General features: G+C 33.4%; 1 protein-coding gene across 2 annotated transcripts in view; it reads left to right on the forward strand.

The window, feature by feature from the left end:
• Positions 1-490: 490 nt before the first annotated feature.
• The window catches only part of LOC144962400 (E3 ubiquitin-protein ligase RNF8-like), a 28307-nt gene continuing 8106 nt past the window's right edge, over positions 491-20691 (forward strand). The window contains exons 1-8 of one of the 2 annotated variants that reach the window (XM_078895302.1): positions 491-682; positions 9025-9138; positions 13172-13318; positions 15690-15809; positions 16242-16373; positions 18107-18217; positions 18678-18914; positions 19249-19428. In XM_078895302.1, the coding sequence (XP_078751428.1) occupies positions 602-682; positions 9025-9138; positions 13172-13318; positions 15690-15809; positions 16242-16373; positions 18107-18217; positions 18678-18914; positions 19249-19428 (1122 nt within the window). In that variant the 5' untranslated portion in view covers positions 491-601. Of the gene's footprint in view, positions 683-1250; positions 1341-9024; positions 9139-13171; positions 13319-15689; positions 15810-16241; positions 16374-18106; positions 18218-18677; positions 18915-19248; positions 19429-20691 lie in introns of those variants that run through there. The other variant, XM_078895303.1, reaches the window with a different exon arrangement.

Here is a 20691-nt window from a genome sequence, read left to right on the forward strand (position 1 = left end):
AGATCCGAGCAATGAACACTATATTTGGCTATAGATGGAACAAAATTGACCTCACTGAGCTCTTTGTTATTGTTTTTAGCCAGCTATTTTTATGAGTCGTTCTCACTAATTGTATCAATCAGATTATAAACGTTTATGGTTACACATAGTTTTGTATGTTGGTACGCTATAGATAGTATGCGCTTGGCTAAGGCGTTCATTGCCATCCGGAAGTATAACGGATCAACACACAAAACTATGTGTAACCTTGATCGTTTATAGTCTGGTTAATACAGTTTAGTGAGAATTACTCATAAACGCGGATGGCAAAAAAAAAACAATAAAAAAGGCCGGAGTGACGTCAACTTCGATCTATCTATATCCAGCTTGCGAAATGTGAGTTTTTTGGCCAGATGTACAAGACTTGAATTACTATGTTAATTGTTACAATAATAAATTAGGAAGTCGAAATTATTATTGTGCAATCAAATTGCGGGAATTAGAACTCTCATGAAGCAAAAGAGTGCTTATCTTATGAAGGAAGCCCGAAGCGGGTAGAGTTTGTTTATAAATGTGTAACTTTTTTTTTTGCTAATGTTATGATACCAACTTGTAGTTAATCATGAGTGAGACCATTGCTTGTCTTGTCAGGGTTGGTGACAACATAAAGAAAAACAAACTGATTAAACTGGACCGTGAACAGGTAAGACCAACAAATTGACAAAGCAGGGCAACGAAAGTGAAAGAAGGTTCTCATTTCTTCATTGGGGGGAGACTTTTAAAAAAAAAAAAGTTTCCCCTCTCCCACTCCCACACCCCCCCCCTCCCCCAATTAAAAGAAAAAGTCCCCCCTCCCCCTCCTAAAACCCCAAAATTATTTGGGTCCCCGAGTTTTTAACTCAAAACATCGTAATTGTAATCAATTAATTTGACCCAGTCAGGTGGATGGGACTGGGACTTGAAAAACGCTGTGATTATCCCCAGACACCTGTCTGGGGATAATAAAAAGGAAGTGGTTATTCAGTATCAGATACTGAATAGTGCTTTGCCACTATTCAGTATCCGCAAGGAACTCTTTTTTTATAGAGAGAGTGAAAAGTGCGACAATCTCGGTTGAATGTAAATAAACTGCTGACCGACTTCCAGATTGAACACGTGCAGTAACTGACAGCCCGATTCAAAGTTGCAAAAATATTTTGATCGTAATTTTTTAATTCCTGCTATTAACATAGATCAAAATAACAAAGTAAAAGTGGCAGTCAAATACATTTTTAAATGTCTAAATAGACATGATTAAATGTCACTAAATATTCAGTGCCACCATCGTTGGTGGATATAAGCTGTTTGACTCTGAGCTTAAGGTTCGAGAGTTCAAATCCCAGCAGGGAGAACTTTTTTTTTTTTCCCCAATATTTTTAAAATTCCTTCTGTCTATTAAAACTTTTGTTTTAATAATTTTATTTGCTTGTAATATACTTTAATGTTGATATTATACTATTGTTCTTTTATTTTTATTATTATTATTGTTGTTATTATTATTATTATTATTATTATTATTATTATTATTATTATTATTATTATTATTATTATTATTATTATTATTATTAATTAATATTATTATTATTATTTCTACTTACATACTATTATTATTATTATTATTTTTGTTGTTGTAATCGTCATCATCATCATTATTATGATTATGATTATTTTTTTAAAAATCAAGTAGTTGGAGTAATTTAATCAGTTATCGATTTATTACGAATATCTTTTATGTGTTATAATCTCGTTGTTGTTTTTCATTGATTTGCTCTTCTATTGTTTATTACTTTTTAAAATCTTGCTTTTTTCTGTTTGTCTCATTTGTTGTTGTTGTTGTTGTTGTTGTTGTTGTTGTTGTTGTTGTTGTTGTTGTTGTTGTTGTTGTTGTTGTTTGTTTGTTTGTTTTTTTTTTTTTTTGTTTTGTCATCTTAGACAAACCCGATTTATTTTAAATATGTGAACAGCCTTTCTGCCATTTTTAATTGAGCGATGTACTTCCGTGAATTAATTGCCGTATTATATTAAAATTTACGTGTAATAATAATAATAATAATAATAATAATAATAATAATAATAATAATAATAATAATAATAATAATAATAATAATAACAATAATAATAATAATAATAATAATAATAATAATAATAATAATAATAATAGTAATAATAATAATAATAATAATAATAATAATAATAATAATAATAATAATAATAATAATAATAATAATAATAATAATAATAATTTAAATAGATACTGAATATTAGACTACAATTGACATCTATTTACTGAATACATGTGGTATTTTTAGGGGTGTTTCTTTTTTACGAAACACGCCGAAACCCGACAAAGTTATGGGAAGTAGGCAGCAGTGGGGAGTGAACCTGGGACTGGGTTTCGTAAAAAAAAAAGCAATTACTTTTTTTAAGAAACCCGACAATATCCGACAAAGTTATGGAAAGAAAGTAGGCAACAGTGGGGGAGTAAACCCGAGACTCAGAGAACTGTACACTATTGGGGAGTAAACCCGAGACTATGGTTTTTCGACGGGTTTTGGCGGGTTTCGTAAAAAAGGAATTGCTTCATTCTTGTCTGGTACCCAACTCCCATAGTCCGGCTTCATTTCCCACTGGCATCCATCTTCCATAGTCCCAGGTTCATTTCCACTAATATCCTCTTCTCCCAGTCCCAGGTTCACTCCCAACCGGTGTGCACTTCCCTGAGTCCTGGTTCATTGCCCAATGGTGCCCACTTCCCATAACTTTTGACAATTTCGGTAGGTTTCGAAATAAAAGTACATTCTGAGCTCACTGTCCACTGGTATCAGCCTCTCGCAGTCCCAGGTTCAATCCCCATCGGTGTCCGAATCCCAGATTCATTCCCCACTGCTGCCTGCTTCCCATAACTTTGTCGGGTTTTGGCGAGTTTCGTAAAAAAGTAATTCCCCCTCCCCCTTGGTATTGCTTTTTTACAAAATCCAGAGTCCCAGGTTCACTCCCCACAAGTGTACACTTCCCTGAATCTCAGGATCACCCCCCACTGTTGCCTACTTCAATAAGTTTGTCGGATATTGCCAGTTTCGTCGGGTTTCGTAAAAAAGTAATTGCTTTTATATGAAACTCGCTGAAACCCGCCGAAAACCAGAGTCTCAGGTTCACTCCCTACTGGTGTACACTTCCATGAATCTCAAGTTAACCCCCCAATGTTGCTTACTTCCCATAACTTTGTCGGATATTGCCAGGTTTCGTATAAAGGTAATTGCTTTTATGTGAAACTAGCTGAAACCTGCCGAAAACCATAGTCTCAGGTTCACTCCCCACTGGTATACACTTCCATGAATCTCAGGTTCACTCCCCACTGTTGCCTACTTCCCATAACTTTGTCGGATATTGCTGGGATTCGTAAAAAAGTAATTGCTTTTATGTGAATCGCACTGAAACCCGCCGAAAACCATAGTCTCAGGTTCACTCCCCACTGGTGTACACTTCCCTTAGTCTCAGGTTCACTCCCCATTATTTCCCTACTTTCCATAACTTTGCCCCATTTTGTTGGGATTTGGTGCATTTCGTAAACAAAAAGTGATTGCTTTTGTTTTTTTTTCAAAACCCGCCAAAACCCAGTCCCAGGTTCACTCCCCACTAGTGTACACTTCCCCGAATCTCAGGTTCACGCCCCACTGTTGCCTACTACCCATAACTTTCTCCGATATTGCCAGGTTTTCGTCGGGTTTCGTAAAAAGGCAATTGCTTTTATATGAAACTTGCTGAAACCCACCGAAAACCATAGTTCCAGGTTTACTCCCCACTGGTATACACTTCCATGAATCTCAGGTTCACTCCCCACTGTTGCCTACTTCCCATAACTTTGTCGGATATTGCCGGGTTTCGTAAAAAAGTAATTGCTTTTATGTGAATCGCACTGAAACCCGCCGAAAACCATAGTCTCAGGTTCACTCCCCACTGGTGTACACTTCCCTTAGTCTCAGGTTCACTCCCCATTATTTGCCTACTTTCCATAACTTTGCCCCATTTTGTTGGCAATTCGTAAACAAAAAGTAATTGCTTTTTTTTTTACAAAACCCGCCGAAATCCAGACCCAGGTTCACTCCCCACTGGTGTACACTTCCATGAATCTCAAGTTCCCTCCCCACTGTTGCCTACTTCCCATAACTTTGTCGGATATTGCCAGGTTTCGTAAAAAGGTAATTGCTTTTATGTGAAACTAGCTGAAAACCGCCAAAAACCATAGTCTCAGGTTCACTCCCCACTGGTGTGCACTTCCCTTAGTCTCAGGTTCACTCCCCATTATTTGCCTACTTTCCATAACTTTGCCCCATTCTGTTGGGATTTGGCGCATTTCGTAAACAAAAAAGTAATTGCTTTTTTTTTTTTACAAAACCCGCCGAAACCCAGACCCAGGTTCACTCCCCACTGGTGTACATTTCCATGGATCTCAGGTTCACTCCCCACTGTTGCCTACTACCCATAACTTTGTCGGATATTGCCAGGTTTCGTTGGGTTTCGTTAAAAAAGTAATTGCTTTTATATGAAATTAGCTGAAGGCCGCCGAAAACCATAGTCTCAGGTTCACTCCCCACTGGTGTACACTTCACTGTCTCAGGTTCAGTCTCCACGCTTTGCCTACTTTCCATAACTTTGCCGCATATTGTCGGGTTTCGTAAAAACGTAACCCCCCCCCCCCCCCCTCCCCCATTTTGTTATTGCTGTTTTACAAAACCCAGAGTCCCAGGTTCACTCCCCACTGGTGTACACTTCCCTGAATCTCAGGTTCATCCCCTCCTCTCGCCCCCCCCCCCCCCCCCCCTTACACACACACACACGCTGCTGCATACCTCCCATAACTTTGCCGGATATTGCCAGGTGTCGTCGGGTTTCGTAAAAAAGTAATTGCTTTTTATTACGAAGCCCGACGAAACCCAGTCCCGGGTTCACTCCCCACAGGTGTACACTTCTCTGAGTCCCAGATTTACTCCCACAGCTGCCCTCTTCCCATAACTTTGTCAGGTTTCAGAAAAAAAACACCGTATTATAGTGCAAAACCACTATTCAGTGTCAGATACTGAATAGTACAAAACCACTATTCAGTATCAGATACTGAATAGTGGAAAACCGCTATTCAGTATCTGATACTGAATAGTGCAAAACCACTATTCAGTATCAGATACTGAATAGTGCTAGCCTAATAAAAATTTGTTATCCCCAGACACCTGTCTGGGGATAACGAATTTTCATTATCCCCAGACGCATATTTGAAACTCCGCTCTTTTAAACAATTATCCACATTCCAGAATATGGAATGTTTCCAGATGCACATAGAAATAAGGAAAGTTAATAAAATATCTATAAAAACATAAAATTAACCAACATTAAAATCAGTTGTTACTACATATACACAAATTAATTTGACCCAGTCAGGTGGATGGGACTGGGACTTGAAAAACGCTGTGATTATCTGTCTGGGGATAATGAATTTTCATTATCCCCAGACGCATATTTGAAACTCCGCTCTTTTAAACAATTATCCACATTCCAGAATATGGAATGTTTCCAGATGCACATAGAAATAAGGAAAGTTAATAAAATATCTATAAAAACATAAAATTAACCAACATTAAAATCAGTTGTTACTACATATACACAAATTAATTTGACCCAGTCAGGTGGATGGGACTGGGACTTGAAAAACGCTGTGATTATCTGTCTGGGGATAATGAATTTTCATTATCCCCAGACGCATATTTGAAACTCCGCTCTTTTAAACAATTATCCACATTCCAGAATATGGAATGTTTCCAGATGCACATAGAAATAAGGAAAGTTAAAAAATGTCTATAAAAACATAAAATTAACCAACATTAAAATCAGTTGTTACTACATATACACAATATGCGTCGACTTCGAAGTGGGTGTCATGGCCGAATGGTTTAGTCGTCTGCCCTGGAAGTTTGACCATAATCGACGTTGTGGGTTCGAATCCTGGTAACGTCACTTTTTAAAAAAAAAAATTTTTTTTTAAATTCCGTCTTCTTTTTACAGAATGTTGAAAGGGATAAATGTCCCACCCATCCTCCCCCCACCTCTTTTTTTTATTAAACTCTCTCTCTCTCTCTCTCTCTCTCTCTCTCTCTCTCTCTCTCTCTCTCTCTCTCTCTCTCTTGTTTTTTTTCTAGTTTCTAGCAAATATATTCGTCCCCACTCCGATCTCAAATAGTGTCTAAAAAGAATAAATAATTAAAAAGCAAACAAACAGAAATATTCAGAGAGCGACCAAATGGTCAGATAGAGGAGAAAAAAAAACAATAATTGTTTTAAAAATAAAAACAATTTAAGAAATTCATGCTCAGAAACGGAACATTTACATAAAGGTTTAGCAAACAAAAAGCTCTAAGGTTTAGGTCAAAATATTAAAAAAAAAAGAAAAAGAGAGATTTCCCTCGGAGCAGGGAATAGTGTTAACAATAATAATAATAATAATAATAATAATAATAATAATAAATAATTATATAATTATAATAATTAATAATAAAATAATAATATTATAATAATTATATAATAATAATAATAATAATAATAATTATAATAATAATAATATAATAATAATATATATATAATAAGAGTATTAATAATAAAATAATACTATTATTGATAATAATATAATAATGATTATGATGGTAATAGTAATAATAATAACAAATATTACAATTATTATTATTATTATATTATTATTATTTATTATTATTATTATTATTATTATTATTATTATTATTATTATTATTATTATTTATTATTATTATTATTATTATTATTATTATTATTATTATTATTATTATTATTATTATTATTATTATTATTATTATTATTATCATTGACCAAAACAAAAAAAACAATTATAGATCTAGAGCAAATTAAATAATGAAATAATATTATCGGAGAAAATAAAAATTCAACTGATTAAAAAAAAAACTCTTGCCCGGAACTCGGAACAAAAGTGAAAACAATGAATATCAATTGGGAAGAAAGAAAGAAAAGTAAAAAAAAAAAAAAATGAGTGTGGGGGGGGGGGGGGGGGGGGGGGGGGAGTCGCGACTGGGTCGAATCTGTGCAGCTAAAAGGAGTAAAATGAAAGGTGGCCTTACCCACTGAGCTGCCTATCCACACCGCTATCGGAATATTTTAAATTCATATATGAGCTAAACATATTTCCACCATTTTTGCTTCCTTGTTTTGGTAGTTATTTTCATCTCTGATTCGAATAAAAATATGTTGTTGGATTAGTTTTGTGGACGTGTGATACTAAATTGTATTGTCTTGTGCGAAGCAGACAGGAAAATAGCAGGTGTGGGTTTTGGGCTTTGGGGCGAACAACACCATGGCCTAGGAATTCGTCCGCGACATAAAAATTATTCCCGGTCGTCCCCAAAATTGTGGCCAGAATGAGCAAATTATAGAAACAAGAGATGATCAATAAAGTTAACAGGTAGGTAGGTAATGAAAATTTAAATGGTTGGTGGACTATGAACAAATTTGATGATTAACAACTTTCTTCCTGGTTGAAAATAAAAAGTCGAATTGCTAGTTTGACGTTTTCAGATCAAAGTAACAAAAGAAATTTCATTGATCCATTTGCTTTAAAATATTTTTTTAAAAGAGCTGGATTTGACATTTGATCACTATTTACTTTCATCTTGTGTTAAATATCACTTGATATATTAACTGTTTTGGGACACAACCACTAGTATTTTTTCCAGAATATTTGGTATTTTTCACGCCTAGTTTGGCATTTTGCATAAAATCTTTCTGCCCACTTGCTACATGCGTCTGGGGATAGTATCCCCAGACAGGTGTCTGGGGATAACAAAAATTGGTTATCCCCAGACACCTGTCTGGGGATAACGAATTTTTATTATCCCCAGACAGGCGTCTGGGAATAATGACAGCCCTTGAAAAAACCTCATAAAAATTGATACTTGATACCTTGTTTGTTTACGACAAACGGTTCCAGTTCCAGAGTAAGTCTTTTCACAAATTCCAAGACGAGTTAAAATAATAAAAGGAATTTTTTTTCATCTAGAACTGTTAACAACTGGAATAAACTGCAAGAAACCACAGTATCAGTATCAGCAAAAAATTTGAATAAATTCAAAGCAGAGTTGGAGAAAAGCAACATCCTAATCTTAGGAAACAAGTTCAATTATAAAAATTGGTCCAATTATTAATAGATGAGGAGGAGCGAAGTAGACTACACCAAGTCTAAAAGCTCTATACAGAGGTATTGAGGTATATCAAAACAAAAATTACTGATGAAGTGGCAAACCCCTGCCAGTCCAATTATAAACAATGCCCGATAGATTAAAAATATCTTAAGGATTTCCTTTGTTTTAAAGAAAAATGTACTTCAAATCGAAAAGAACAATTCACATAAAGCATTGGTCCAACGAGATCAGTCAGTGGCAGTTGATAAATAGTTGATGATTTACGAACTGGCAAGGTCCATGACAAGAAGAGGAAATATGAGAGAGGGAGATAGATGGGAAAAGGAGAAAATGAGAAGATGAAAAAGAGATGGAGATAGAGGAGAAAATCTGAGAAAATGAGAGTACTAAAATTAATCTTAACATGTCACTTTCATTCAGTTAAGTGTTAACGATTTACCAACTGGCATGGGCTGAGGCAAAAGAGGAAATGAGAGAGAGAGAGAAAGAAAATCTGAGAAATAAAGAAAATGGGAGAGAGAGAGAGTAAATATTAATTGACGCCACTCCGTGGCAATTAGTAGCAAACCCCCCCCCCCCCCCCGGCCTCCCGCCCTGCCCCCTTTCGACCCAAATAAAAATAAAAGATACTAAAATCAGCTTCAAATAATTTTTGTTTTTTTTTACAAAGTTTTTTAACCACTCACTAGCTGTTTTTGTTTACAAAGATAGTTATTTATTTCAAAGAACAGCAAGTATAACAATATAAACAACAACATAATTACACTATCAATAGATAACTGTCGGACGATCAGGAGATGTGAACTATACATTATTGTCAACTATGATTTCCCGTTGCCATGCTATATTCAAACAACAGGATGGCAAATGGACTATTACGGACAACAAGGTAAACATTCATATTGAAAGCAATTATTACTACTACTACTACTACTACTACTACTACTACTACTACTACTACTACTACTACTACTACTACTACTACTACTACTACTACTACTACTCTACTGTTAATACTACTACTACTATTATTATTATTATTATTATTATTTTTATTATTATTATTGTTGTTGTTGTTGTTGTTGTTATTATTAATCCCTTGTTATTGTAATTATCACCGTAATTGTTATATCATTATTATTATTATTGTTATTATTATTATTATTATTATTATTATTATTATTATTATTATTATTATTATTATATTATTATTATTATTATTATATTATTATTATTATTATTATTATTATTATTATTATTATTATAATTAATTATCATTAGTACAATCAAAGATGCTTAAATTGGAATATTTTCAATATAAAGTTTACTGATTAATTGGAATGCATGCTAGTTAACGGGAGCAATTTCAGAGCTTTGGTATTATGGTTCAAGTTTTTTTCATTTCAAATAATCAAAAACATCCATTGAAATGATCAAGAACGTCTTTTAATGAACAAACTAAAAGAAAAGTTGGCATTTAGAATCACCACCCGTTCCCTTTGATATGGCAATATAATGTTATGTATAATTTAGCCATTTGCCAGTTTTGGTAAGCAAAAATAAATGATGATTGATAGCGCAGCGAATGGTTCAATGGTTGACATACTTTTGATGAGGCAAGCTGCGTTGATTAAAATTGTATAATTATGGATTATTGTGGAACAGGATTTACATGTCCGTGATTCATTTGGCCTCTTTTCGAGATTCTCTTGTCTATCATCTTGACTAAACACATGTAATGTTAAATGTAGCACAGAATGGAGAGTAGAATTTCAGACAAACAGATAAAAAGTCGCTTTGTATTACTATATAAATACATAGCCATTTCAAAAGGTGTATAATTTTGATAGGTTGTTCCAATGGAATCCACAAGCAGAATTGGTTAATTGGGCCGCCACTTAATTTGAACAATTTCTGCATAACAATTAAGCAGCTTGCACTGAACAGCTATATTCAAAGTATATAACGTCACGGTTTATGAGTGAGACATTGTAATAGCCTTTAAATTGCGGCTATGTGGTATGATAGTTGCTTTCAGATCAGGAGGTCCTGGATTTGTGCCTCGCTCTGCGCATAGTTGAGTCCTTTACTCACATTCTCTCACCTTACTCAGGAGTAAAATGAGCATCTGGCCATCAGCAGCATTGTCTATGTTGGAAAAGAAATTGTTATATCGCGCAATAGGCGTCATGTCTCGTTCTACATGTTCCGTGTTGGTGTTGGTTACTGACTATTTGTAAAGTGCTTTAAGGTAAAGTTTATTGTTTTTTTAAATAAATACATACAGTGCAGAGCAGACATATCGACATCAAGCTTATACTGATATGACATCAAAGTCCCATTAAAAATTTTTTTTTTGCTATATAATATTAGTAAATAAAAATCGCCTATATCGACATAAAGTTTACCTCAAGACGGTTATATCGACGTTGTGAACCATTGTTATAGACACAAATATACATGGCTTTCAACAAATAGGCTGATGAGAAACGCTTCCCACATCACCCGCTATGTGTGAGACTGTCTATCTGTCTTTGTAAGCTGCCCTGGCCAATCCCGGTCTGAGTGTTGGTTAATGGGGCAGAATTCTTATCACCCTCCCTCCAAAAAACATCACTTTCTCAATTTCTCTTACATAGCTGCCAACCGTTCCGTTAAAAACGGATTTGTTCCGTATTTGACTTCCTGAGTCCGTAAGTCCTTATTTTTAGTTCAAAATCCGTATTTTGTAATTTTTGACTAATTTGTGGTAAAAAATGCATGTGAGCCTAATGAATTATTATTATTGATCCATTATTATTACTATTACTACTACTATTATTGTTATTATTATTATTATTGGTGTCCAGTGAGAGCATAATCTCCATTTGTGTAGCTCTTTAATTTGAATTATGCCTCTATCATAAATGATTTTCAACAATTAAAAAAGTTCCATTCGTTTATATGACGCCTGTATTTTACTCAAACCTTTCATAATGTATTGGAGATTTGCATAGAATATGGATGTTAGCCTCGATATACTTTGAATATTCTAAGACAGTATTGATACTTTCACTATTTGTTACAAATATTATTTTAATTAAGAATAAAATTAAATCCACCTCTTTGATTGGAAGGTATTCAATCAGAAAATCAATTGCTTATATTGATTAAAGGAGACAATGATTATTTCCCTTTATTAATTTATGAAATATATAAATTTAATACCTTTAAAAAACATCTTCATCTGATTTTAATTTTTCTTTTTTTCAAGCAAGCTTTTGTAACGGTTTAGGTTCAAGAAAAATAAGTATACTCCATTTTTAGGTGTGTTTATCTTGTCAAAGTAAAGAAGTAGGAATTCTCTAATATTTAGAGGTGCATTTTACTATAACTACTATTATAGTATACTACTTAAAGACCATTATGTTGCATGAAAGAAAACATATATGCAATCGTCTACTTTTTATCTGAAATTACCTAATTTTTACCCCAAAACGCCTTCTCAAGTGATGTACCAGGTTGACAGTTATGCATTTCTAACCATCTTAAGTTATTTCATTTATTTTACAATTGTGCTTCTTTGTATTGGTCCTTATCAAAGTTGAGGCAGTTGAATTCTTTCTTTATATTGCCCGTTCTGAAATTTAGATCTCATTGTGGAAAGTGTCATTTTAACGATTCAAATGTGCTGGTACTAAACCCGATAATTTAGCAACATTTGGACTGGCCTATGTTATCTCAAACTTGTTAGTGTTAGTAATAGTAATTAAAAAGGCTGACTTTTATATGTTGCGATTCGATGAAGGGGGGGGGGGGGGGGGCGGCTTCGGGGCGGCACACGTCGTCCCCTCATCCCTGGCCAAATGAGCGTTCCTTATTTTATTTTTGACAAGTTGGCAGCTATGCTCTTATATATGCAATGCCAATGCTTAGCTTCTCGGTTTCAATATTATCGGCAAGGTCAAATACTCTATAACTGGTACTTCGTCTCGATACCACTCGACAATAGTTAAATTTTAGAAAACGCCATTGTTACCCATGTGGAGTCAGATGAGGAGAGAGCACCATTGAGACCAGTTTCCGGCCATACCACTATAGTGACTATCAAGACCCTACCCGGTTTAGCACATCAACTTCATGAGGGCAATGCCTTATTCGATGTTCTTGTCAGTGCTGAGGAAAAGGTCCATAAAAATATTCTTTGCCTTCAGAGACAGACCACAATAACAGACTTAGTCAAATGAGTGAAACGTGATAAATTTCAGAATCATCCCTTTAAAAAGGCCACCAAATCATCAATATTGTTTAGCACATCAACTTCATGAGGGCAATGCCTTATTCGATGTTCTTGTCAGTGCTGAGGAAAAGGTCCATAAAAATATTCTTTGCCTTCAGAGACAGACCACAATAACAGACTGAGTCAAATGAGTGAAACGTGATAAATTTCAGAATCATCCCTTTAAAAAGGCCACCAAATCATCAATATTGACTTCCCTGTTATTATCTCGCCTTTTCTCTGTTTCCCTTTTATCATTTTATTTTTTTGAATGACTGATATATTGATATAACACTTATATCAACATTTTACCACGGTCCCGACGATGTTGATATATCCATTCTCGACTGTACATAAAAATTATTTATTTAACTGTAATTTATTAAAAGATTTATTAATGTTTTAAGCACTCAGCAGTCAAGATTGTCTCATTCTTATTTTGACACATTTCATAATTTTCTCTGAAAATTTTATTTTAGCATAAATCGAGATTTCACATTTGAAATGACTTTCACAGACTGTCAAGCTGGTCCAAAACTTTAGGTTGTATTCATCAGATCCTCTTTGCAACATTTTTGCATAGATCATCAGAGCCTCTCAAACACAATGTCAGCTTTCCAATAAATATATTAATTAACTTTGAATATTCTTGTCATCGAACTAGAGCCTAAATGGAGTGTTTGTGAATGGTCGTCATCTGACCCCCTTCAAGGCTTGTGTCATGGAGAATGGGGACATGGTACAGTTTGGTGTGCCAACATCACCTGACACTCCAGCTGAATTTGTCTATAAATACCATGCATCTCTCAAAGTGAGTTGTTACAACAAATCAATTTAAAAGAAATTCTTGGGTTAATTTAGAGCAGAAGTGTATGATAATTTGTTCAATTAATGCACAGACTAAGACTTCAGTCATTACCTCTGTCCACTATTATTTAATTATTGCATTAGATTTAGATCTTAATGTTGTCATTATGTTGCGTAATTTGACATATTCAGGGGGAGAGGGACATTTTTTAAAATAATAATTTTTGGGCGAAAGGTCAACAAAAGCTTTTTAAAAAGTCATATGTTGTGAACATTTATTATCTTCATAAAAAAGCTGTCCCCGTGGAATTATGCAATTTTTTTGGGCAAAATTATGCCAATATTATGCCCAAAAAAAAGGTAAATTATGCCATAAAATTGACATTATGCCATAAATTATGCCAAAAATCCGACATTTATGCATCTTCTTGCATGCTATTGTAACCCCCAAAACCTAATTTTCACAATAAATATGAATTCTTATAGGTTTAAAAGCTACATTAAGTTGTTTCGTTTCATTAAAAACAACTAAAAAGCAGAAATATATACCAGACTACTTGACAATGTAGAAAGAAGTAGGTACACTATTTTAAAGAACATTGATTTTAAACCCTTAGCATACTACACCAATCTCTGTGGCAGAGAAGCGTGTTAAGAATGGGTTAATTTTAAAAAATGTCACCTAAAATAGCTAACGTTTACATGGTCAAATGATTAGGGGAAAAACAAAACAAACCAGTTGTAGTAGAAGTAGTAGTAGCAGGAGTAATAGTAGTAGTATTAGTAGTAGTAATAGTAGTAGTAGTAGTAGTAGTAGTAGTAGTAGTAGTAATAGTAGTGATAGCAGTAGTAGTGGTGTAGTAGTTGTAGTAGTAATGTAGTAGTAGTAATAGGAGGTGGAGGAGGAGTAGTAGTAGTTATTGTTGTAGTGGGAATAGTAGTAGTAGTAGGAGGAGGAGGAGTAGTTGTAGTGGGAATTATTTAGCTTTTTGCTGACGGATGCGGAGTTGGATGTGGAAGGCCAAAGGATGCGGCCGCATTTTCCTGGAGGGACAGAAAAGGGAGAAAAAAATTTCTTCTTACCATTTTGGCTCTCAAAATTACTTAATTTTATGACTGAAAATGTACCAAAATTATTCCAATGTTTTCATTAACTCACAATCAATTAAAGTGAGATTTTCTTCTCTATCCTCTGCAACTGTTAATTTAGCCTCAGATGGTTGTTTGACTCGAAATTTATGATAGTGGTCTATGAAAGAATGCAAACTTTTACATGAAGTATCTTCAAACATGCAGGTCTTAGTGATTAGAATTGATCTCTCCTACTCTTCTTATTAAATTGCCTTGAGATTTTCAGTTCACTTCTAATATAACAGCAAATTTTGTGGAGGCCAGATTTTCGAAAAATGTGTCCATTCTTTTCGTTATCACTTGTTGTTATGTAACCATTTTTCACATGCAATAATTGAGTCCAAATTTTGAAATTAATTTAAATCACTTAGGAAACTAAAATTTGGATATCTGTTTCCCTAAGCTCTGGAATATCCTACCTCAGCCCATTAGAGAAATTGAGAATATCTCAAAACTTTAACTCCTTTTAAAAACCCACTTTTTCACAATTCATTTTACACCATTCTGACTGTATATTATTATTTTAACATTATGTTCTTTGTTTCCATGTTTGACTTGACTACCTGTGTTCGTAACGTAATTCATTGTCTGTAAAGCGCTTTGAGATGGGTGGTTCATGGAAAGCGCTCATCAAGTATCATTTATTGTCACATTTTCATGAATTGATTGTGACAAAAGTTGTATTATTTTGTGTCACATTCAATAAACTTTAATTTGGTTTATTGATTAATTTCATACAATTTATCTCTCTTCTAGTTATATAATAAAACAAGAAGAATAAAAACGTCATTGATTAGCATAGTTCTTGATCTTAATTTCTCTCATGGTTTTTTAATTGGTTGGTTGGTTCATGTTTATTTTTTTCTTTCTTTTCTTTTTCTCCTCCTCCTCCTCCTACTCCTCCTTCTTCTTTTTTTTTATTTTTTATTTATTTATTTTTTCTTCTTCTTCTTCTTCTTCTTCTTCTTCTTCTTCTTCTTCTTCTTCTTCTTCTTCTTCTTCTTCTTCTTCTTCTTCTTCTTCTTCTTCTTCTTCTTCTTCTTCTTCTTCTTCTTCTTCTTCTTCTTCTTCTTCTTCTTCTTCTTCTTCTTCTTCTCCTCCTCCTCCTCCTCCTCTTCTTTGGCAGTGTCATGATGTTGCCCTCTCCTCTTTGATTTTAAAGACCATTTTTCGTTTTATGAATTTTTTTTTGTGCTGTCTATTTACTTTGGCTAAATAACAAGATCTGGGTTTTGATTTTCAAGGTACGTATACTGAAGGATGGTGCGAAAAAAGCACGAAAAGATTCTGATTGTCAAAGTGAAAATGCAGCATCACAAAATGAATCTGATCCTGAAGATGTCAGCAAAAAGAAAAATCCTGTGGTGAATATTTTATTTATTTATATTATTATTTATGTATGTGCTTATCTTTATTTATTTAATTAATTATTTTGAGCTTATTTTGAAACAACTTCTGTAACTGCATGTTAGATTGTTCAGTACATTGTTTTGGATCATTGAGAAAAGTTTACCCATATATTCTTTAGCATGTAAAATTTTTATTTTTAGATTTTAATTTGCTTCAATAAATTGGCGCTGCAATTTAATTAACACATCGTGATTGAACGTTTCACAAAAGATTTTAATTTTATTTCACTTATTTTTTTATTATTATGGCAAACATAACAATCACTGGCTGAGAAAACAACATTAATGGAAATTTTCTAAAATTTTGTAAGGATCTTTGTTTACTAAGTCTATATATTTTTAATTGATCAGAATTTGTTCCTTTTTTTTTAATTTGTGAATTCTCAGCCAAGTTCCAGCAGAATGAATGACAATCCAGAGACAGAGGTGTCTACAGCCTCTTCAAGAGAAGCTGAATATCAAGCTAAACTTGCACACATGGAGAAATTGTTGCATGAGAAGGAATTAAAACAATCTGAGGTACTCAGTGAAAAGAACAGAATAGTTTTTAATAGTGGACATTCTATCTTTAATACCTTTAATTAAAGCCTTATTAATGCACCACCTTATCATGTCTTCGAAATCTCACTCTGCAGTCATCATATCAAGGAATCATGTCGTCTTCTTCATTTATACTAATTACAGGCAATAGACAGCTTATAAAACGTTATTTTCAATCTTTGAACATGTTAAATCTAAACTAGAAGTTTTTATTTTGGGTTAAATAGTGGCAAAGAAGGCTCAAAAGATATTTTACAGGGCATGTAAAAACTAAAAAAAATTTTGAAAGAGTAATATATCCATTAAAATGTAGGTGTAAGCATAATTTGCAGTTTTGAAATGACAATTGCATACCTCCCTACAATTACCATTTTGGCATAATCATTGTGCAAGAACTATCCCAATTATGCTACAAACCAAACACAAAATCTAAAAAAAATTACACATTGAACTTTTTTCCCCACCAAGTGTTGATTAAGGGGATCCACGGGTCCTGTGCTGCTCAAATTTTGATATTCAGGAAAAAACAAAAAAACAGAGGAAAATCTTTTTTTTTTGTTTTTTTTTTTTGTTGTGATTCTTGTGTAAAAATATCTGTAGAATCCATCTTATTAGGTTTCAAAACTCAAAAAGGTTTCTAAAACTCCTAAAATTACCTTTGATTAAGATAAGGGTAAGTTGAAATATGAATAAAATGTTTAAAGTGCTCCATCTTTACCCCTTAGCAACCATGTTTTTCACGAATTTAATATAGCAAAGTTTGGTATCATTGGAAACGTCTAAATCAAAACTAAACGTTACTGTTATTTATGTTTCTATCCATTACTGTTTTAAAATTTCATCGACCATGTAGGTTAATTCACAAAATATGTGTCTAGTCTTTTTTTAGTTAATGAAATGTATTTTTGCGTTTTTCTCAAAAAGCAATTTTTTGACTAACTTTTATCACTATTTCAAGTAGATATCAAAAGGTAACTGCCGGAATTTGTTGTCATTTTGCCACAATGAAATGTTTATTGGATGTAAATTTTCACCTTGCATAGAGATTTAGGTTTTGAGTTAGGACATTTTTCTCTGTAATTATCCTCTAAATTCAGAGACCTCGATGTAGCCTAATAATGGGACACTTTAAGGCTGAATATGTAAAAGTATGATAAAGAAAATCAAAATCCGCTTCTCTAAGGTGTTAGAGGATGTCCTAAGGAGTTATCATGCCAAGTATCAGGCCTTAAACTAAAATGTTTTGAGATCTATTCAAAATAAAGTAATGTGTAAAATGCTGAGTCAGCATTTTAACCATGTCACCACCAGAAGGAAAAACATGAAAAGTTCTTTTTTGAAGGTTTAGAGTGTCTAATTTTAAGCAAACAACTACATTTATGTATATAAACAAACAAAAAAGATATAATATTGATTTCTGTAGTAAATCACAGCCAACCCCCCCCCCCCCCCCCCTTGAGGAGGTTAAAATAGATGAAAATCGAAGGGGTGGGGGATGCATATCAGGTTTATGCTGAGGTATAATTCCTACCCATGCATTTTGATATTGTCTTTTGTGTGTGTTGCAGTATGGTGAGTAACAGTGTCATTTTGAAAAGTGAAAAGCTTTCTTACCAGCTCAGATCTCTTTCGATGCACAAGCTTCCACATTTTAAAAGTTATGGATGTCCTTACCTTTTCAAATTACCTCTTTGAACTTTGTTCAATTTCAGGTGGAAAAACAACTGCAGATTGAGAAAGAGGAAAGAGAAAAGAGAATGAAAGAAGTGGAAGAACTCAGGTTAAATGAACAAGCTATTCTAATGGAAATGCAGGATAATAAGGTATGCAATTTTTGTCTCCAAATTGGATATCATTTAACTCACTTCATTGGTCTTAGAAACTGTTTTCGGAGGATACCATTTGGTTGTATGCAGTTCAGTCAAATACCGGTACTGGCTAGAATGTGTTTTAGTCATACATCATGCTCGCTGGTAAGTTCTAGTAAGGTATGTTAGTGCCGTACACGTCATTTGCTTTTCTGTGTGGATAGTAACAAATGAGAGGTAACTGAGAAATTGCTCAGGGTTCTGTTAATAAAGTAGATGCAATTAATGGGGACAATACAGTAGTTTTAACAAACTAAGTTGACTGTTGCATGTAGAGAATTTTTAAAATTATATTTCTCGTGGTGAGGTCCTTTGCCTTCAACTCTCAAAAGTAAATTTTAAATTTCTAATATGTGATTTTCATATAAAAGTAAAATCATTTTTATTTATTTATATATACTTTTTACTTTTCCAGGATAAACTTGAGCGAGAAAAGGAAGAACTTAAACAAAGGATGCAGGCTGAATTAGAAGCAAATTTGAGAGAAAAGGAACAAGCTTTGATATCTCAACTAGCAGATCAGAAGAGATCTCTCTTAGAGGAAAAGAAAAGGATAGAAGAAAGTTTGCAAGAAGAAATGGCCAAAGCGCTTGAGGTGAAAAACAAAGAAGTTGAAGAACGTCTTATCAGTATGAAAGAAAATCTTGAAAAGGTAATTTCTGTTACATCTCCATAATCAAAAATCTTGTATCTAGTAAGGATGAAGGTGAAACAATTTTATCTCACATCCATTTGAATGGATTGTTGACGCTACTGCATTATTCAGAACCAATCAGCTGGAAACAGTAGAAGATAAACATTTCGAATACATTTTAATACTTACATGGTTTTTAACCTGCCATAGAAACATATGGTGTTTCTGACCAATGGTTATTTGTAATAGCTCTACCATTTACATTCTGTAGGTTATCTGGTAATTTTGTTAAAATGTGGTTTTATCTGTTACATATATGGTATTTGATATTTGTATGATCATAATTCACCAGGTTATTGAAAAAAAGGACAATGACCAGAAAATTTTGGAAACCCGTCTGAATCAAACAAAAGAGGAAAATGAATCAGCTAAACTACAGGCATTGAAAGCAAGGGAGGATGTTTTGTCTAGCTTTGTAGATCTAATGGAAATGGAGCTACAGTGTACAATTTGTAACGAACTTTTTATCAAGGTAAGTTTGGTGTTTATTTTACTCATTTATCTCATTTCAATTAGTGAAGTAAGGAATAATATTTTTGGTTGAATGTAAGTCTTGTAAGATCAAACTTTCATAATAACTGAAATAAATATTTTCACCAATGTCATTCATTGTTGCTGTCTCAAGATTGATCTGGTTCCAACAGTGTTGCAGCAATCAAAATGATAACATGTCATTGTATACGTATATAGTGTGTGTTAAAAAAAATCTGGAAAAAATTATGACTCTATTTCAATACTAAGTAGACATCAGAAATATTCAAAAATCTATAAGTAACAAGAACAAAACCTTCAGTTAATTCTTGCCAAGTTTAATAAAATATGCTCTATTATTTAAGAAACTATGCTGGTTATACCAAAGTCGTTTAAAAATCACGATTTATAGGTTTCCAAACTTGCATTTTGTTTTAGCAGGTTAGTGTTACTAGTGTGAAAAGTACCCCGTCTAGTTTTAAAACAAATGACAGATCGCGATAGAATCTGGAATAGGCTTTATTTCTCCTCACAATGTTGCATCATTTTAAATACGAGCAGAAACAATATTTGATTTATTACAAAGATTAATGGACTCCAATTGAATCCACCAGACTACAGCATTTGGTCATTGATGGTTTATATGGGTGGTACAACATTTTACACAGAAGCAAAAGACTACATTCAAAATGCCTGGGGTCGACTCACTATTCAAGCCATTAGAAAATCAGTGGTTTATGGTTAAAAATGCGAAAGAACAGTCATAAAGCAAATTGAGGAATCGATTTGCCACATCAAAATTTGAGAATTACATCAAAATTCTATGATATGGCATTTGTTGAATTTGTTTATTGAAACAACTGTGAAACAAAATTTTGTTCTTTTTTTCCCCTTGAAAATATGTCTACATAAATTTCAATAAATTGGGTCGATTATGGTAAAATTTCAGACTTGCATGATTTAGTCTTCCCACTGCTTCTAAAATTTTCCAAGTTTTGTTCTCACACCCGATATATTTCTGTTTGTCACAAGCTTCTTTTATTATAAGCTCATAACTATAATTGAGATTATAGATATGTACAAGAAAAGTTTTACTTTTATAGTTATAGCTATTGCTTGATGTCTGTGACATCCCATTAAGGCTAAGGTATTGTGCATTCCTGTCCTATTCCATTTTGCCTAACATATTCTTTATTCAGCAACAGATGAAAATTTCAACCAAAGAAAAATTAAGAGAAGAAAAACACCAAAAATAAGTGGAATA

The sequence above is a fragment of the Berghia stephanieae genome, chromosome 1, assembly GCF_034508935.2.
Source record: "Berghia stephanieae isolate SIO BIC M18660-M18661 chromosome 1, UCSD_Bste_1.3, whole genome shotgun sequence".
NCBI classification, from domain to species: Eukaryota; Metazoa; Mollusca; class Gastropoda; order Nudibranchia; family Aeolidiidae; genus Berghia; species Berghia stephanieae.